At 47.3% G+C, this 20,889-nt stretch overlaps 1 protein-coding gene across 1 annotated transcript in view; it reads left to right on the top strand.

Moving 5' to 3' along the window:
- MLH1 (mutL homolog 1) overlaps positions 1–20,889 on the top strand; it is a 45,691-nt gene that overhangs the window by 11,191 nt on the left and 13,611 nt on the right. Inside the window, exons 5-13 of the mRNA XM_049870796.1 lie at positions 1,133–1,205; positions 2,568–2,659; positions 3,179–3,221; positions 3,359–3,447; positions 5,264–5,376; positions 9,202–9,295; positions 11,483–11,636; positions 16,145–16,518; positions 19,247–19,395. Of these exons, the coding sequence (XP_049726753.1) occupies positions 1,133–1,205; positions 2,568–2,659; positions 3,179–3,221; positions 3,359–3,447; positions 5,264–5,376; positions 9,202–9,295; positions 11,483–11,636; positions 16,145–16,518; positions 19,247–19,395 (1,181 nt within the window). The remainder of the gene's footprint in view (positions 1–1,132; positions 1,206–2,567; positions 2,660–3,178; positions 3,222–3,358; positions 3,448–5,263; positions 5,377–9,201; positions 9,296–11,482; positions 11,637–16,144; positions 16,519–19,246; positions 19,396–20,889) is intronic.

Raw genomic sequence — 20,889 nt, 5'->3', positions numbered from 1 at the left:
AGTGTCCTCCAAAGGAAGATCAGATTTCTCATAATTACAGGATCAGAACAAGGAGATGGGTACTGGTGTGATGTGTGTGGCTCTGTGTCCTTTTACCACATGGCTAGATTCCTGCACCCGTCACTGCAGTCAGCACGCACGTACCTATTCCCTCACCACACGGGCCTCCTCATGCAGCCGTATCAGCCTCCTACGGCTGCTGTAACAAATTTGCACACACTGGGTGGCTTAAGATGGCAGAAATTTATTCTTTCACGGTTCACGAGGAGTCTTCTTTTACAGCCAGGGGCACAGGTTGAGTTTCTTCACCTCTGAGGTCATGTCACACCACTGCTCGGAGCCTTTGGTGGCCCCCCCTTCCCTCCTAGGCAAGATGAAATCCAGAGTTGTCATCATGGCATTCAGGGCCTCCCAGTGTGCACCCAGTCCAGCATGCCAGCCACTTCTGTCCATATATTCACAGCTACTGTGTATTCTAGAGGAGCCCAGGTGGCTCACCAAAAGGTCAGCAGTTCAAATCCACCAAGTACTCTTTGGAAACCTGTGAGGCAGTTCTACTCTGTCCAGTAGGGTTGGTATGAGTTGGAATTGACTCGACAGCAACGGGTTTGGTTTGGTTTTTATGTATTCCAGAGCACTTATGCTTTGTTCTGGTTTTTCCTTTCCTGGGTGCTCTTTCCATCTGAAACTCTTCTTCCCTGAAGCCCAGATCAGTTAAGCTTTCACCCAGCACAGGCTGAATGCTTCCTTTTCTCAGTCACTTAGCACGTGGTCCTTACACTTGAGGTAAAAGCCTGACTCCTCGCTAGATCCAGAGCATTCCAGGGTCCTTATCACTGGGGGGCTCTGCACCTCAGTAAATGATTACAGAAACACTGAAGAACATTCACTGTTATCTCAGGCTGTTGTTTGGTAGCTCAGAACTCAGGAATTAAAAGGAACATTTGCTAACTGTAAGAAAGAAGGATTTTCTTGTATACAATTAGAATGAAAGTTATGGCATCGGTTGGAAATAAAGGAAAAAATGGTAATTAATCTAGACAAGATATAACGTGGCTGTATTTTAACCTGTTGTTGGTATTTTATCTGTGTTTCTATTAAATATTAATAACTTCTTATATTTTGTGGTTAGGGCAAATTACTCAGATGGAAAGCTGAAAGCGCCTCCTAAACCGTGTGCGGGCAATCAGGGGACCCAGATCATGGTAAGAACGGTGCATGGGACTGTGAGGCTTTGAAAAAGAGTATTCTGTAGATACTGAAATAAATAAAATTGTCTCTGAGTTTTCAGGGTAATAATGTGCTTTTACTGGTTAACAGAAGCTCTAAGATGCTACCCCCTAAGCAAGAGAAATGATTTTTGGTGTGACAGCCTGTCTACTCCCTGGTCATTTTTAGGGGTCTGGGGGATTCTCTTACTGGGAGGGCAGAAATCAGTCAGAGGTGGTTGGCATTGAAAGGACATTCAGCTTGGCTCCTAAAGGTACGGGTTAGAGTCCCAACTTTGCCACTCAGCGGTTGGTCATGCATCGGGAGGCAAGTCAGTTAACTTTCCTTTACCTAGTTAGATGTGCTCAGCTGTCACAGAGAGCAGAGAATATCTGCTCACCAGCCTCAGAGGCCATTTGCTGAGTCCTGTGATTGCTTCATTAATTGGAAGTTCATCACATGGCCCTATTTCTGTGGTTCCCATTCTGGGGTCCCACAGAGCACCCAACTGTCATGTTCCGCATCCTACCCCTCAGCCCCCAGGCCCCCCCAGCTAGAGCACACCTCCTAGAAGGCCACCTCTGCCCTGTCCCACCCCTGGGCTTGATGAGGCAGGCAGGAGGCAGAAATGAATGTGCACTAAGAAGGATCTTGTACCAGGGTGACCCCAGTGTGATAGCCAAGAACCCCACATCACCTCAGAAATTTTATCATCTTAGTTTGAAAAATATCTTTGAATGCCATGTGGTACCACAGTCAGAAATTTACGTGCTTACCTCACTAAACTATCTCCTCCCATTGGCGAGACTGTGCTTCATCTTCTTATTCCCATCACAAAGCAAGAGAGCCTGACATAGAGATAACCAGTTGCCACCCAGTTCATTCCGACTCACGGCGCCCCATGCGTTTGAGTACAGCTGCACCCCATAGTGTTTTCAGTGGCTGTGAGCTCACGGCAGTAGATCCATAGCGTTTTTAGTGGCTGTGAGCTCGCAGTAGTAGATTCATAGGCCTTTCTTCCCAGGCTCCTTTGGGAGGGTCCAAACCACCAACCTTACAGTTAGTAGTTGAGTGCTTAGCTGATGCGCCACCCAGGGACTCCCGACACAGAGATAGCCCCCAGTAGATAGCTGAGGAATGAATGAATGAATGTTGGAGGCAGGAAAAAGACCCTTTAATTCCCTCATCAGTGCTGCCCTGTCTGTTGCACCCTTGCCCGTCGTTGCTTAGCGCTGAGCTTTTGGTAGACACAGCTGGAGTCGTCCCTTGCCTTACCCACCCAGCTTTAGGTGGACAGTTTGGATCTTTACTTCCATGTACTTGTGTGAATTTACAAGAGAAATCAATCTTCTGTCCAGGTGGAGGACCTTTTTTATAACATAGCCACGAGGAGGAAAGCGTTAAAAAATCCAAGTGAAGAGTATGGGAAGATTTTGGAAGTTGTTGGCAGGTACAGTCCAACATCTGGGAGCAGGTCTCTGAAATCTCTCACCAGAGGGATGTGTTCCAGTGCTTGTGAACTGAGAGTAATCGCTGAGAACAGCAACATCAGAACCCAAACCCATTACTGTCCAGTCAGTTCCGACTCATAGCAACCCTGTAAGACAGGGTAGAACTGCCCCATGGGGTTTTCACGGAGCACCTGGTGGCTTTGAACTGCTGACTTTTTGGTTAGCAGCCGAGCTCTTAACCACCACACCACCAGGGCTCCCAGAGTCTAGTCACCAACCCATAAAAGCCAAAAAACAGTCCTATTTCTTTGATTCAGTGACATTCAGTGTCATTTTCTCCCTTAAGTCCCTGTTGGTTATTTTCCTCTGGGCAGAATATGACTTGTCGGAACATTTCCATTTGTATGTATCTTTGTTTCAATCACTCAACTGCACCAATTTATTTAACTAAAAGGGGGCTGTCATGTGTATTGTTCATTTGGCCATTCTCTACTTAACGGTTTTTTTTCCTCACGCAGGTATTCAATACACAATTCAGGCATTAGTTTCTCAGTTAAAAAAGTAAGTTCTTGATTTATAGGGGATGGCTACACATGAAAAGAAAAAAGGGGATTAATATAGTTTGTCTGTGGAGGCCAGGTTATGATGGTCTGATGACAGCTGTGAGATTATAAGCCATAGTATCTTCTGTTTATCAGCACGGTGAGACGGCGGCTGACGTTAGAACGCTGTCCAACGCCACAACTGTGGACAACATTCGCTCCATCTTTGGAAATGCTGTTAGTCGGTATGTTGATAACCTCTGTCAAAATCTTCTGCATTCCTTGTCTGGGTTTATCATTTCTTTGCATTGTTTTGGAATCTGTCAGGATAGCAGCAGCCTTGAGAGTTTGCTTGCATCAAATACACAGGTTTATTGTCAGGCTTCATGTTTGTTCATGGAGTCTTCGTTCCATGTAATCGACATTTCCTGGGTCCTTGAGACATGTCATCTGGGTGCAAGTTATCTCCTAGAGGCTCAAACTCATTGCCGCCGAGTCGATTCCAACTCATAGTGACCCTACAGGACAGAGTAGAACTGCATCATAGAGTTTCCATGGAGTAGCTGGTGGATTCGAACTGCCCACCTTTTGGTTAGCAGCTGTAGCTCTTAACCACTGTGCCACCGGGCTCCCTTGCAAACTCAGGGGACTGTAAATCAGTGTGTTCTCTCTAGATCTTTGTCTTTACAGTGTATCTAGTCTAGTAGAGTTCTTTCATCCTCTAATGCTCCCATTTTCCTAACTCTTGATGGCCGCAGCAATAGTCTAGTTTCTTCTTTGAAGGACAAAGTATTCAGTCTTTAAGCAAAATCAGGTCTAATCAGGGAACAGCCAGCTTGCCTTTAATTATACTCTTATCTCTCGTAAGTGTTAATGGGTTATTTATGATTTTTTTTTTACTGTGCCCCAGAGTGAAGGGAGAGCTTTATTCTGCAGTGGGCGTGAGGAGCTTCTCCACTAATTGGACAGGTCGTAGAGTGACTTGTTAAGGAATTCCTAGGGACTCTAAGAGGTTAGAAATGCCTTGGAGCAGCATCCCCCAGAGTGTGTTTTCAGAACGCTGGCCTCTCGAGATGTTTTGGGAAGGAAGGTCTGAGGATTCAGTGTATGTGGGGAACCCTGCAAGCCGGACCCTCCACTCGGACGGTCACGCACACATGACTGCATGAAGACCTCCCACCGCCCATCCAGCAAACACGTGTTGAGGGTCTGCTCTTTACCAGGAGCTGTGCTATATGGTGGGGTTATGGTGGTGAACAAAGAAGAACTGATTCCTGCCCTCAAAGAACTCACATTCTAGTTACAAAGATGCATTAAATAATCATGCCCTCCATTAACTGGTTGTGCCGGATGCGCTAGAGGAAGAATACAGAGCGCAAAGGGAGAATGTCTTGGGGGCCAGAGTGGGGCTCAGTCAGGGAAGCCTGCTTGAGGACGTGCTCCCTGAGATGGAAGGAACAAAGAGGAATTAACCTGCCAGAGATGGATGGGGGAGAGCTTCCCAGGCTGAGAGACCAGCACTCAGGACCTGAAGTGAAAATGGGTGTGGCTTGTCTACAGGCCGCTTTTTTACCTGTTTACCTCCCTTTCCCCATAAACACACACCGGGGGACCCCGTTATGGTGCTGTTCAATGTAGTCAGGAATTCAGGAGAGGTGACTTCTTGGGACCTTGTTTTTGGTTTAGGTTACTAAGATAATCCAGATCTCAATAAAAAAAAGGACCCAGAGCTTGGACTTGCTGTTATATCCCAGCAATTCAGGAAGTACCTGGCCAGTAGCATAAGTGCTTGTAAACATTGACTGGATGGGTGGATGGGTCGGTAGGTGGTGCATGGATGGAGGGATGGATGGGCGGGTGGGTGGGTGGATGAATAGATGGATGGGCAGGTGGGTGGGTAGGTGGACAGGCCCAGGAGACCTCAATGAACAGTCTCTGGGGTCCCCATGTGATCGAGTGAGTTTATGGGGAGGAGCCCTGTAATTTCCAACTCTGATTCTTTTATAATGTTTGAGTTTCCCAGTGTTTTCAAAAATCTCGCGATTTCTTTTTTCTCACCAGAGAGTTAATAGAAGTTGGGTGCGAGGATAAAACGCTAGCCTTCAAGATGAGTGGCTACGTATCCAATGCAAACTACTCGGTGAAGAAGTGCATCTTCTTACTCTTCATCAACCGTAAGTGAAAAAGAGCTGAATGGGGAAATCCGTCCACAGGTGTTTTCTGGAAGTATGGAGAAGTTCTGGATCCACAGGTGTGGATGTGGTCGTTGCTGGCTGCCGCAAAGTCTGCTTCTATGCCCCACGAGGGGCCCGGAGAGGGCACCACACAGACCAGCACACCTTCTCACAGTGGCATTGGAGCTGCTAGAAGCGGGCCCTGGGCAGGGCTTTGTTCTCACCTTAGTTAAAAGTTCACGGGTTGAAATTGCACGGCAGGACAGAGAGACCAGGGATACAGGCAGTGTCACTGAAGTAAAGAAATTGGACACTAAGCCGCTTGAGGTTTTCCTCTTTAAAGAATGGAAGTTATTTATGATACAAACAGCATGGGTGGAAGTCGGGGAGGAAATTAACTTGGGTTTGTCTCAGACTCCTTTCCAGTCTTTCTCTGCTGGTGCTCCTGGTGTGATTGCTGCTTGTCAAGTAAATGCTGTTTTACGTTCCACGTCTTTTCACTTACTTGCGTGTTACGAGGTCTTGAGAGAGAACGACAGGGCAACAACAAATAATCCCAACATAGCCTGACTCGATTTTCCATTCTCCATCCAGAAATAAGACCCATATTTCCATTTGTTCAGTTTTATCATATAGGACCTTTACCTTTTTTGTTTAAAACAGTTTATAATTATTTATAGTTTCCTTCTTTTTGTTTTGCTCATTTGCTATTCTACCTTTCCTTTTACAGCAGTATTTTTAGGTGGCGTCAAGTCAGTTCCGACTCACAGCAACCCTCCGTACAACAGGAACACTGCCCGGTCCTGTGCCATCTTCACAATCGTTGCTATGCTTGAGCCCATTGTTGCAGCCACTGTGTCAATACATCTCATTGAGGGCCTCCCTCTTTTTCGATGTCCATCTACTTTACCAAGCATGATATCCTTCTCCAGGGATTGGTCCCTCCTAATAACATGTCCAAAGTTACGTGAGACGAAGTCTCACCATCTTCACTTCTGAGGAGCCGTAACCAGCTATAAATGTCTTAAATTTGCCTGTTTTAGAGTAGTTGCTCAACGCAGTACAGGAGCAGTGAGGAGAGCCAGTCATTGTGTAAACACATTCTGTTAAAATGACTTATATTAGCAGGATTTTCTCTTTTATTAGGGAAGAATCAAGCCCAACATTATCAAAGTTTGCTTTCATTAAGGCTTAGAAAATGTTTTCATCCTAACCCTTGAAACTAAATGATCTCTGCTTTGTAAACACATACGTGAACTACGGAGTAATAAAAAAAAAAACATTGCAGTTGAGTCAGTTCCAACTCATAGCGACCCTATAGGACAGAGAAGAACTGCTCCTAGGGTTTCCAAGGAGCGCCTGGTAGATTCCGACTGCCAACACTTTGGTTAGCAGCTGAGGACCTTTTAGCTGCTGTGCCACCAGGGACAAGCAAAAATCTGTGTAGACGTCATCAGATGAGCCTGTGTCAGTGCTTCTGATGGGCCCATTTGCCACGTGGCCTCTGCTTGAACACTAGCTAGTCTGTCTGTGACGCTGAGTTTCCAGTAGCAAGGTCTGGTCAGCCTTGTTTTTCTGGTTTCTATTGTAGTGAAAGTACACCCAACAAAATATTCGCCAATTCAGTCATTTCTACATGTATAATTCAGTGGCATTGGCTATATTCTTTTTTTTTTTTAATTGTGTTTTAAGTGAAAGTTTACAAATCAAGTCAGTCTCTCATACAAAAATTTATATATACCTTTCTGTGTACTCCCAGATGCTCTCCCCATAATGAAACAGCACACTCCATCTCTCCACCCTGTATTTCCTGTGTCCGTTCAGCCAGCCTCTGTCCCCCTCTGCCTTCTCATCTCCCTTTCAGACAGGAGCTGCCCACATAGTCTTATGAGTCTACTTGAGCCAAGAAGCTCACTCCTCACCAGTATCATTTTCTGTCTTCTAGTCCAGTCCAATCCCCATCTGAAGAGTTGGCTTTGGGAATGGTTCCAGTCTTGGGCTAACAGAAAGTCTGGGGACTGTGACCTCTGGGGTCCTTCTAGTCTCAGACCATTAAGTCTGGTCTTTTTACGAGAATTTGGGGTCTGCATCCCACTGATCTCCTGCTCCCTCAGGGGTTCTCTGTTGTGTTCCCTGTCAGGGCAGTCATCGGTTATAGCTGGGCACCATCTAGTTCTTCTGGTCTCAGGTTGATGGAGTCTCTGGTTTATGTGGTCCTTTCTGTCTCTTGGTGTTGGCTCTTGTCTTCATGTTGTGCAGCCATTATCACTATTCTTTTTCAAATTATTCCACCACCGTTGACATAAACTCAATGTTCTCTAAGCAGACACTCCCCTTTTCCCCTCCCTCCCCCACCTGATGACCACTAATAATCTTTATTTTCTATATATTTGCTTATTTCATGTAAATGAGATCATACAGTATTTGTCCTCTTGCAGCTGACTCATTTTGCTCAGCATGATGTTTTCATGGCGAGAGGGCAAACTCTTAGGCATGCTATTCAGTACGGTAGTTCCCCCTTACCTGCAGGGGTTCTGTACTAAGACCCTCCATGGATGCCTGAAACTGTGGATGGTCCCAAACCCTGTATATGCTATGATCTGTCCTATGCATATGTAGCTGTGATAAAGTTTAATTTGTGAGTTGGGCACAGTAAGAGATTAACAGCAATGATGACAAAATAGAACAGTTAAAACAATACACTGTAATAAAAGTCATGTGAGCAATGGAGCAGGACAGTGTGAGACTCCTTCAGTCTGCATACTCATTTTACATTTGTGACCCAGGTTGACCGAGGGTAAAAGACTGTGGAAAGCGAAACCCCGCACACAGCAGTGGCGGGGGGCAGCTGTAGTCTGCGTGCGGTGGGGCCTCGCTCAGAGCTCTCCTCTGCCTGTCCCAGGTGCAGAAATCTCAGCGCATGGGCCCCAGCTGTCCCTTGGTCAGGTGCCCACTCCTGCTTCAGGCTGTGTGGTCGGGACGCGTGTTGCAGAGTACGCTGACACTCACTGAGGGGGCTGGGGGCATGGTGAGCATTCAAAGAATGGTGGTCTCATCGTCACATCACAGCTGTTCTTCTCGTTGGGAGTAAAAGGATATGGCCTGTCCTTGGCTCCAGTGACGCGGGACAATGGGTCCTCAGCAGGCCGTCTAAAATCTGTTGGGGGCGACGGGAGAGCTGTTTTCTGAAAACAGATCTTCTTCCGGCCTTGTCTTCTCTCTGCTGTAGCCCTGGTGGTTTTCCACCCCCTCAAGTTTGCCTGGTTTCCTAAATTACTTTAAACACACATTCAGACATTAGTACTGCCTGAGACGCCTGGGAAACTCATTCTTATCCTTCATTTCCCAGTGTGGAGAGACTGCTGTTGAAGCTCCCTGGTCCCATTATTTAGCACACTCGTCTATAGTAGATAGGGCATGTTGTCCCAGCGCTTGGCACACGTGGAAGGTAGCCAGCATGTATTTGTAAAATGGAAAGTCTGAGAGCTGATTTCCTGCTGCCAACGGTGCCCAGCAAGGGCAAAGCTAGTCTCCTGGGCTGATAGAGGGCGGGGCTGTTGGAGGCAGAACTTACTGCCTTGAGTTTCTGCTCCTTGTGTAAGAGAAGAGAGTCCCAAGCCCGTGATGAGACGTGGGGAAGTGGTAACAGACTGCAGGAGCCCTTCCTGCCCGGGGCCCTGATTGGGCAGCAGCAGGGTCTGATGTGGACATCACTTCAGAGGTGTCCTTCCTTCCCAAGGGGACTTAATGGCACAGTATGAGTGTGGGCCTGTGACCGCACCCCTCAGGTTGTCTTGAGCCGATCACTTTCCTTTTATGTTGTAGATCGTCTGGTTGAATCAGCCTCCTTGAGAAAAGCCATAGAAACGGTTTACGCGGCATACCTGCCCAAAAACACACACCCATTCCTGTACCTCAGGTAAGGCTCACCAGGCTCTTGTTCCAGCACTCTTCTGAAGAGGTGGGCTTGCCAGTATCCCGATCTGAGTGAACCCCACGTGCTGCTGGCAGGGGATGTCTTGTCCCTTCTCACTTGCTCATTTAGCAGAACCTCACTGCGAGTCTCCTATGTGCCAGGCCCTGAGTTGGCGACATAAAGGTGAAGGATGTGTCTAGAGGGGCTAGCAGCTTGTGAGCCGTGTAGAGATAGAAATGAGCTCAGGAGGCCCTGAGAGTTCCTGCTACTGCAGGAAGTTGCAGCGCTGTGGTTTTCCTTCCTGCGTGAGAGGTGTTCTCCTCCTCTGTGGAGACTGTTACCTTGGGTAGCCTAGCCAGCTGTTGATTGCTGCAGGGTGCAATTTAATTTAAACAATTTAGCAGTCTTATTGTGAGCGTTATACAGGCCAGGGCTCCTACGAGGTGTTGGAAGTACGGACTGTGAGGTTGCCCTGCGCTAGAGGAACTTAGAATCCAGGAGCTGATTTATGGAGGATCGCCCCATAGCTTGCCCGTGTAACATTTTCAGCGTTTTTATCACAGCATGACAAAAGATCACCCTTAGTAACAGGGCTAGCTTTGTTCAAGGCATGGGTTACGCTAAAATGTCTTCAGTCTGAGACCTTTGCCCTCTGAATAGAAATTATTGTGTCAGAAAGTTAATTTTTTGATCTAGCTTTGATCGAAGTGGAGGGTAAAAATAGGTTTTTAGGGTTAAAAGTAATTTTTAGTTTAAAAGTAGAATTGTTGAATCCCTCGTGTCTTCTGCTAGATAATGAACTGGTCAGGTTATCACTTGTCCGTCTCTTAATCGGAAGACAGGAGCAGTCAGTCCTGAGCAGAGGAAGTTTAACAGAAACCCAGCCTGCTGCCATCAAGTCGATTCTGACTCGAGCGACCCTGTAGGACAGAATAGAACGGCCCCGCGGGGTTTCCCGGGCTGCAGTCTTTGCAGAAGTAGACTGTTACATCTTTCTCCCACGGAGCAGCTGGTGGGCTCAAACCACCGACCTTTAGGTCAGCAGCCAAGTGCTTTAACCACTGCGTCACCAGGGCTCCTAGTTTAATATAAAGAAGTATTAAACCAGGAATTGGAGTGATGAGGGATTGGCTAGTAAGAGGTGAAGAGGCAGAAATAGCAGATGTGGGGAGCAGCCATCGCCCCTGGCGCTGAGACGGTGGGCCCAGGCTCACCGGGGGAGCGGCCTTCCGGCCTCCCCCAGGGCCGAGGTACAGACCTTGGTGAAGAGGATGCAGCTGAGCTGGCTGGATGGTGGAGAGGCGATGAAGCGCCCCCTAGCGGCACTCTGCTGCAGAGCCACCTGAGGGAGTGACGGGAGAAAGAAGGTGCCCTCCGGCACCCTCTACCGACAAAGCTTCACGTCGCCAAGCTCCGTTACCGCAGAGCCGGCAGTGAAAGAATTGGAGTTGAGAGGCAGTAAATTGATAGCTGGCACAGACTCTTAACTGACTTTTATGTTAAATTTTGATGATAGAGAGTATATTTTTCTTTTATAAAAAAATGTATATTTCTGTTTAATCTTTATATAATCCCGAAAAATAAGCAGGGGACAGGTTTAAGGCTGCCCTTCCTTTATAGCTGAGAAAACAGATCCAGGGAAGTAGCTTACGTAAGGTCACATACTGAGACATTCCACCAGTTCCAGAGTGATGACATTAGCTGATACAGTAACTGTGCCAGCTACATGCAAAGTACTTTACATGGATTTAATCCCCGCCATAAACTGTGAGATTAAAAAAAACAGACCCATTGCCATCAAGTCAATTCCGGTTCTTAGTGACCCTATAAGACAGAGTAGAACAGCCCCATAGGGTTTCCAAGGAGTGACTGGTGGATTTGAACTGGTGATGGTTTGGTTAGCAGCCTGAGCTCTTAACCACTGCACCATCAGGGCTCCAGGTAATGCTCTTATCTCTACTTTAAAGGCAGAGAAACTGAGGCAAAGAAAGACAGTGTATCTTTCCTAAAGCCACACAGCTCTTAGTAGCAGAGGCGATATTTGCACCCAGTCACTCAGACTTGACCTTGAGGTTTTGACCACTGTGTGGTTTGGCGTCTCCAACTCTTCTGGCCACCACGTATTAACGATGTGTGGAGTTTTTCCCCTTCTTCCGCCATCCAAGGACATTGTTCTGCTTTTCCTCCTAGTTTAGAAATCAGCCCCCAGAACGTGGATGTCAACGTGCACCCAACGAAGCATGAGGTCCACTTCCTGCACGAGGACAGCATCCTGGAGCGAGTACAGCAGCACATCGAGAGCAAGCTTCTGGGCTCCAACTCCTCCAGGACATACTTCACCCAGGTGAGGTCTCCTCACCTGCCGCTTGTCTGCTGCCTCTGCCAGCTGAAGGGCGCCGTGTCGACATGAGAACCCACGTTTTTGCCTGTTGCTCTAGGACTTTGTTTTCAAGTATTTAGTGTCTGATAGTTTTCTTTGAGCAGTATCATCTTCTTTGAGCCTGCCTGTGATCTCAGGGTCCAGAGTCACAAGGCTTGAGTTCTCCTTATTCTGTCTTCATCTGGAACCTCAGAAAGACCCACTTCCTAGGAATAGGGTGCTTTTTCACTGCGTTCTGTTCCACCGTGGGTGTTCAGGAAGAAGTTGATCCCATGTACACAGTGCAGTGTGGAGGGGCTGTGCCCTAGGGAGGCACGGGGCAGAGTGGAGAGAGCGGGGGCTTTAGTGACAGGCAGGCCTGGGTGACGGGCTGTGTGGCCAGTCCTCTGTCTTGGTTTCCTAGTGCTGTCATAACAAAGTACACCAAGTGGGTGGCTCTAAAGAACAGATATTTAATGTCTCACAGTTCTAGAGGCTAGAAGCCCAAATCGAGGGCATTGCTCTCTCTGTTGGCCCTAGGGGAAAATCCTTCTTTGTCTCTAACTTATGGTAGCCCTGGGCGTTTCTTGGCATTCCTTGGTTGTAGACAGATCCTCACATTGTGTCTTCCCCCACGTGTGGCTCTACTTCAGAGTCTGTTGTCTCCTTTGTAAGACACTGTTCGGAAGGGATTAGAACCTACCTTACCCAGGTGTGACCTCATTGATGTAACTGATAACGTCTGCAAAGAAAATCTTCTATTTTTCAAGCAAGGTCACATTCACAGGTTAAGGGGTTAACGACTTCAGTGTATCTTTTTGAGGGACACAATTCAACCCATACACCTTCCTGGAGCTTCTGTGTTTCCCTCGGTAAAGATGGATCTGGGCAGCCCCACATCCGAGGCCGCTGCGAGCAGTAGTGAACTGTGAGTGGAAGGCTTCTGGCATAGGGCCTGGCAGCAGTTGTCTTATTATGATTGTCCAGATTCTAAGTGCTTATGGTTTGGGGGCCTCACTTTCCCGACTGTAAAATAAGCCACTTGGATAATATGGTGGTGTCCAGTGTCCCCTCCCAGTTCTGAGAAGATGTGGCTCTGAACATCTCTTTAATCACGGCAGAGACGTGTTAATCATAAGCCCAGTAGATGCTGGAACTACAGAAACGGAAACATTTCCGCAATAAATAACGCTGGGTCCTGCAAGCAGGAAGTGGGTTTCCATGAGAGCCTGTTTCGCAGAAAATTGTTTTAGAATTACCAAGTGAATGAATGCTTTCCACGAGAACTTTCACGGTTACCCAACTGGGAAGATCCTTAGTGGGAGATGGAATGGCACTAGGCAGTGAGACCAAACCCAGCTGGGGCAGCCTGCTTCCTCCCCTCCCCCTACCCCGAACCCAACACCTGGAGATGTTAGGGCAGAGAGAGAGTGAGTCCTCCTAGATACCTGTTGGTGACACCTGAAAGGGGTATGTGACACGTGTGGGAGAAGGAAGTTCAAACTTGGAAACCAGTCTTCATTCTTCTGTTTTGATGGGCTTCTGGTACCAATATGGAGCCCTGGTGGCGTAGTAGTTAAGAGCTTGGCTGCTAACCAAAAGGCCGGCAGTTCCAATCCACCAGCCACCCTTGGGAACCTTATGGGGCAGTTCTACTCTGCCTTGTAGGGTCACTAGGAGTCAGAATCAACTCGATGGCAATGGGTTTGGGTTTTTTTGTTTTTTGGTTCCAGCGTTGCCCCAAAGTCTTGTAGAGGTAATAAGTGCACAGACCCTTGCAGTGCCTTTGGTCGAGATGAAGACATTCAGTCCCCTGTGAGGGCTACTGTGTTTAGTGTGGGTAAAGCATGGAGCAGTATCAGAGACACAGGAAGTGCTCAGTAGCTGTTAGTAGGCTGTAATTGTTGCTGACTGAGTCTCAGTGCCCTGTACCACCAGAGTGTTCTGGCAGAGGAGACAACAGGGTTGGAGGCCTGCAGCAGGTACAAGAGCACATACACGAGGATTTCAAAGTTCAGAGTGGTAGGTCCACCCAGGCTACACATCAGCATCACCTGGGGGACTTTTAGAAAATACTGAGGCCTGGGCCCTCCCCAGACCAATCAATCTGGGTGGGGCCTGGCCATCAATATTTATAAAAAGCTTCCCCGCATGATACCATGCACAGCCAAGGTTAAGCAACACTGGGCCTGAGTGAGGGCCTGCTGGCAATGGCAGCAGTGCTGAGCGTTGAGGCTGCAGAGCTCAGGCCAGATAGAGGAGGTTTTCATCAGCATATTAAAGAGTTTAGACTTGGACTGGATACAAATTGATTTTATGAGGTGCTGTCTGTCTGCAGTATGGAAAATGGATAGGAGAAGAGCAAGTGGAAACCTGCAGCCGTTCCAGAGAATCGGCGAGGGGTCTGGACAGCAGGGTAGCTCCATTCACTAGCAGTTGAGAATCTAGAATTGCCAGGACTTGAAAAAGGGGTTGGCTGGTGGGGGAAAAAGTGTCCTTGGGTTTAAGGTGTGTCTCTTGTAAACAGCACATTGTTGGGTCATGTTTTTTTAATCCATTCTGCCACTCTCTGCCTTTTGATTGGAGCATTTAGTCCATTTGTGTTAACTGTGATTACTGATAAGAAGTGACGGACTTCTGCCATTTTGTTACTTGTCTTTGTGTGTCTTAAGCCTCCTTTCTCTTTGTCTTTTACTACTGCCTGCTTTTGTGTTTTCTTGGTTGATTGTAGTGAGCCTTTTTGGTTCCTTCTTTGCTTTTGTGTTTTGTTGGTTGGCTGTAGTGAGCCTTTTTGGTTCCTTCTTTCCTTTTGTGTGTGTTTTTTATATATTTTCTCAGTGGTCCAGGAATATTACATTCCGAATTATCAAGCATGAATCCTTATTACTAGCCCTTATACTTGTCCATGCATTTCCTTTTATTAGAGATCTCTCATTTTAGGTATGGCTTTGAATTACTTCATAGTGTCTTTTCCCCGCTGTCTACAGAGCTCCCATTCGTATCTCTTTGTAGGGCCAGCCTGGTGGATATGAACTCTCAGCTTCTGTTTGGGAATGTTTTAGTTTCACCTCATCCTTGAAGGATAGTTTTGCTGGGTATCCTATTCTTGGTTGACAGTTTTTTTCTTTTCAGCAGTTTAAATTTATCATCCCATTGCCTTTTGGCTTCCACTGTTTTTGAGGACAAATTGGCATTTAATCTTAGTGGGAATCCTTTGTATGTGACCATTTGCTTCTCTCTCACTGCTCTCAGGATTCTCTCTTTATCTTTTTGAGAGCCTAACTATGATGTGCCCTGGGGTAGATCTCTTTGGGTTTATTCCGCTTGGGGTTGTATGAGTTTCTCAGATTCGTAGATTCACATCCTTCATTAGATTGGAAAAATTTCCTGTCACTGTTTCTTCAGATATTTTTTCCGTCCCTTTCTGTCTCCTATCTCCTTCTGGAATGCCTATGATGTGTATATTGTATGTATATTACGTCTCTATTTATTGTCCCATACTTCCACTAAACTGTGTTCAGCCTTCTTGAGCCTGTGTTCTTGTTGCTCTTCAGTGTCTGTAATTTTAACTGTCTTATCCTCTCATTTACTGACTCTATCTTCTGCCTGATGAAACCTGTTGGTGAGTCCTTCTCTGCTGCTCCCCTCTGCTCCCCAATTCAGAGTCCCTCAAAGCTGAGCATCATCTCCTTGTATTTGTGGGGGAGGGTCAGAACGATGGTCTGCTTATGCCACTGTCTCGGTTACCTAGTGCTGCTGTAACAGAAATACCACAAGTGGATGGATTTAACAAAGAGAAGTTTATTCTCTCACAGTCTAGTAGCCTAGAAGTCCATATTCGAGGCGTCAGCTCCAGGGGAAGGCTTTCTGTCTCTGTCGTCTCTGGATGAAGGTCCTTCTCATCAATCTTTTCCTGACTAGGTGCTTCTCAGCACAGGGACCCCGGGTCCAAAGGACATGCTCTTCTCCTGGCTCTTGCTTCTTGGTGGTATGAGGTCCCTACTCTCTGCTCCCTTCCCTTTCCTTTTATCTCTTGTAAAGTAAAAGTTAACGCAGGCCACATCCCAGGAAGACTTCCTTTACAACGGATCAGGGATGTGACCTGAGAAGGGTGTTACATTCCACCCTAATCCTCTTTAACATAATATAATCTTGCCTTATTAACCACAGGCAGAGATTAGGATTTATAACACATAGGAAAATTACATCGATCACAAAATGGAGGATAACCACACAATACTGGGAATCACATCCTAACCAAGTTGACAGATATTTGGGGGACTTAATTCAGTCCATGACAGCTGCTATCTTCCTGCCTACTCTCTATACTTGTATATGTTTTATTTTAGACTTAATTTTAGAATTGCCCTTATAATTATAACTGTAATCAAAATTATACCTGGCTCTAGTTTTCTTCTCTAATGCTCCGTTTTGGGATCTGACTTCTGTACTTCATAGTCTGAGTCATCCCGTTACTTTCTTTTCTGATACAGACTTTGCTGCCAGGACCTGCTGGCCCCTCTGGGGAGGTGGTTAAGTCCACAGTCAGTGGGGCCCCTTCTTCTGCTTCTGGAAGTGGAGACAAGGTCTACGCCCACCAGATGGTTCGTACAGATTCCCGGGAACAGAAACTCGATGCCTTTCTGCAGCCTGTGAGCAAGGGTGTGTCCAGCCGGCCGCAGGCCCAAGTCCCAGAGGACAACACAGATGGTTCTAGTGGCAGGGCCAGGCAGCAAGATGAGGAGATGCTCGAACTCCCAGCCCCTGCCCAAGTGGCTGCCGAGAACCAGGGCATGGAAGAGGAAGCAACAAAGGAGCCTTCAGAAACAGAGAAGAGGGGGCCCACCCTGAGCCCAGGTGTTCCCAGGTATGGCCGTTTGGGAAAGTACAGCTTGCTTCCTTTGTTCTTTACTAAACCTGCCTTCTAACTTCTACTTTTCATGAACCACCTGCGTCTTCTCTCTGCCTGACTTGCCCTCTGCCTCCAGGGGAGCAGAGCTGTGACCTTGTCCACTGTCTGCCCTTGACCATGGTGTTGAGAGTCATACACCACGGTGTCCTTGAAATGTCTTAAGTATCCATGGCTCCGAGCATTAGTTGAAAACTCATCAGAAAAAAATCAGAAGATTGAGCCTTTATTTTTGGTAAAGGATTTTGGTAAAGCCTTAGCACCAGGCATGGCTTAAGAGAGAAGCCTGAGATTTCCAGGGGATTTGCCTTCATTGTATCCAGAACTCATTTGATGTCTTTCAGAAGGAGCACACTCTCTCTAAGCACGTGAGGCAGTGGTGGAAGGGAGCAGGAACAGTAGCAGTAAAGGCTGCCATTTAATTTGGAGAATTCCCAGTGTGCACCCTGAAGGTCATTTACAAACATTATCTCCCAGGGTTCTGAAAGATGGGTCGTCTTCTCTCAGCGTGTACAGGTACTGAGCCAGGAGCTCAGGGTTAAGGTGTGTGCCCAAGGCCGCACATCTGCTTGGTTTCTGCGTACCACATCCCTGGCACTAATAGGCTGTTTGAACTGGGACGAGTTACTTAACCTCTCTGCGGTCCAGTTTGCTCACTTCTGAGTCAGTCTGTCTGGATAACCTCTAATGATTTTTTCCAGAGAATAATAAAGGAAGCTTTTGTTTATTGAGCAGCTAGTAGGTGCCAGGTACTTTACATAATTACCTCATTCAGCGCTCTTAATAGCCCAGCGGGATCAGTGTTATGCTTCTGTTTGTCACGTGGCAAACTGCTACTACAAGTGATTTACCACACAGCAGTCAAAGGAACCATTTTAAACTGGAAATCAGATCCTGTCCCTTTTTTGCTGAAAACCTTTTATCCCACAGCACATGAGATCAGCCCGAATCCTTCACCCTGCCCTCCCTCCAGCCCACCACTTGCCCTCTTGCTCACAGCCACACTGGCCTTGTGGCTGTTCCTGAACCGAGTGGGCTGCTTCCCCAGTTTGCCCTTGCTGTTGCCTCGGTCTAGGAAGGCTCTGGCTTCATGTCCCTCAGGTCTTAGCTGAAGTGTTCTCTCTTGCCAGAACCCTTCTTTATCCATTTAGTCTAAAGTGCCCTTCCTCCCACCTCCCCGCCATTCTTTTACATTACCTTGTTTTATTTTCTTCTTAGCACTTCATCACTACACGAAATTGTCTCTTTTGTTTACTGTTTAACTCCCTCACTGGAAGTGAAGCCTCATGAGGGCAGGCACCTTGTATGTCTTTTTCATTTCTCTGTGTAGCTGGTATGTAACACTGTCTGATGGATGGTTGGATGGTGGAATGAATGAATGAGACTTGGAAAGGTCAGTTCACTTGCCCAAGGCCCTGTAGCTAGAATCCAATATCCTGGTATGTGCAGCTGCGTGGCCAGCTGCAGAGACCTGAGGGTTATCACAAAAATAGTGTTGAGGAGAACAAGCTGATCTTGCTGGTCAGCCACCAGCACAGCAACCCTTCTACAGATGTGCAGAGCCGTCACGGAGAAGCTGCTGCCTTCTCCGTAACTCAGCACACAGAACGTGGCTCACTTAACCTTCCCTTCTCCATGAAGCAGCACACAGAACGTGACTCACTTAACCATCCCTCCTCCATGACACAGCACACAGAACGTGGCTCACTTAACCTTCCCTCCTCCATGACAGCACCCACAATGTGGCTCACTTAACCTTCCCTCCTCCATGACAGCACACAGAACGTGGCTCACTTAACCATCCCTCCTCCATGACAGCACACAGAACGTGGCTCACTTAACCTTCCCTCCTCCATGAAGCAGCACACAGAACGTGGCTCACTTAACCTTCCCTCCTCCATGAAGCAGCACACAGAACGTGGCTCACTTAACCTTCCCTCCTCCATGAAGCAGCACACAGAACATGGCTCACTTAACCATCCCTTCTCCATGTCGCAGCACACAGAACATGGCTCACTTAACCATCCATTCTCCATGTCGCAGCACACAGAATGTGGCTCACTTAACCATCCCTCCTCCATGACAGCACACAGAATGTGGCTCACTTAACCATCCCTTCTCCATGTCGCAGCACACAGAACATGGCTCACTTAACTATCCGTTCTCCATGACAGCACACAGAACGTGGCTCACTTAACCATCCCTCCTCCATGATGCAGCACACAGAACGTGGCTCACTTAACCATCCCTCCCGTATGACACAGCACACAGAATGTGGCTCACTTAACCTTCCCTTCTCCATAAGGCAGCACACAGAACGCGACTCACTTAACCATCCCTCCTCCATGACAGCACACAGAATGTGGCTCACTTAACCATCCCTCCTCCATGACAGCACACAGAACGTGGCTCACTTCACCTTCCCTCCTCCATGACAGCACACAGAGCGTGGCTCACTTAACCTTCCCTCCTGCATGACAGCACACAGAACATGGCTCACTTAACCTTCCCTCCTCCATGACAGCACACAGAACGTGGCTCACTTAACCTTCCCTTCTCCATGAAGCAGCACACAGAACATGGCTCACTTAACCATCCCTCCTCCATGACACAGCACACAGAACGTGGCTCATGTAAAAAAATTCAGTAGAAAAGTAACGATCTGCGTTCCTTTTTTTTGTTGCAGGAAGAGGCCTCGGGGAGACTCTGATGTGGAGATGTTGGAAGACGATTCTCAAAAGGAAATGACAGCAGCCTGCACCCCGCGGCGAAGGATTATTAACCTCACCAGCATTTTGAATCTCCAGGAAGAAATTAACGAGCGAGGGCATGAGGGTACGTAAGTTCTGAGGTCCGCCTGGGACCCCGAGTGCCTGAACAGCTAACATTAAGTGGAAACGCAGAGAGCATCTGTGTTGCCAGGGTGGCGACTGCGGCGTGCCAGGAAAACCTCTCTTTCCTTACCAACGTCATTTAAGCATCAGCTTAAGACAGTTTTCACCTGGGAGAGAAAGGAAACATGGTCTATTCATTTTAGTTACAATGAATTGCTGTTCTCATTAAAACTAGGAGTCAGAGTAAAGGCGTCATTTAAAAAACCTTCAGTTTGTTTCAGAAGCGAAAAGCAGTGTAATAATCAGTAAAATTCTATCCTGTGGCCCAAATGGGATGGTGTTGCGAAAAGCGCACCACCACTTCCCACTCCGTAATCTTAGCCTCCGGCCATGCTTTCTTCCTCACCTGTGAGATGAGATTACTTTTACCTACCTTGAAGATTGTTATGTTGGTTGGAGATAAAATGTAAGTGAAACACTTGGTACAGAGTAAACATTTGATAGATATTTTTATATCCTGCAGATAAAGTTTAGTAATAAATCATTATCATCTTGCTCAGAAATAGCTTTTGGAAATACCTGAGCATAGAGGTTACTTTTGGTCCCAGTTACTTCAAAACTAACTTTATGATTTTAGGAATTAAAGGGGGCTAGTCACTGCCCAAGGAGCCCTGGTGACACAGTGGTTAAGCACTTGGGTGCTAACCAAGAAGCCAGAGGTTCGAACCCACCAGCCATTCTGCGGAAGAAAGATGTGTCAGTCTGCTTCTGTAAAGATTATAGCCTTGGAAACCCTATGGGGCAGATCTGTCCTGCAGGGTCACTGTGAGTCAGGAATTGACAGCTACAGGAACGGGGAGTCACCTCCCAGGGTCTCTGGGCGGTGCAGTTAACCCATTTGGCCGCTAACCACAAGGTCGGAGGTTAGAGTCCATTCAGAGGCACCTTGGAAGAAAGGCCAGGCAATCTTCTTCCACATAACCATTGAAGAGCCTGTAGAGCAGACCGACTTTGACACCCGTGAGTCGGAGTCAGCTTGCCAGCAGCTGTTGAGTCACCTCCCGGGTCAGCCAGTGCTGTGACTGGGATGTGTAACAGTCCACGGCCCTAACAGCAGTCCTGGCCCCCCGACTCACGAGCCAGACGGTCACGTTCCGAGCATACACATCTTTGTCTGGAGCTTTACTCGGGTGTACATAATCTAAACAAGACTTCCGTTTTTCATCTGTTGTATGTTTCTCGACTGAAGTAGAGTCAAGCACCACATAACGTTCGTGTGGGCAACGTCTGACTGCATATACATCCATGGTCCTGTAAGGTTATAACAGACTTCAGGAATCCCGATCGGACAAAGGGGCCGTAGTGGATGTAACTGGACGGAGTGAACACAATGGCTTCCCACACGCAACACATGTATCTCGCTTCTCCTGCATACAAAGCATTTGCGCTGTCAGGCATGCGACGGATTTGGATTTTGTTGGTTTCTAGTATGTTT

Source organism: Elephas maximus, chromosome 27 (assembly GCF_024166365.1).
Source record: "Elephas maximus indicus isolate mEleMax1 chromosome 27, mEleMax1 primary haplotype, whole genome shotgun sequence".
NCBI lineage: Eukaryota > Metazoa > Chordata > Mammalia > Proboscidea > Elephantidae > Elephas > Elephas maximus.
This window is presented reverse-complemented; position numbering and strand designations above follow the sequence as displayed.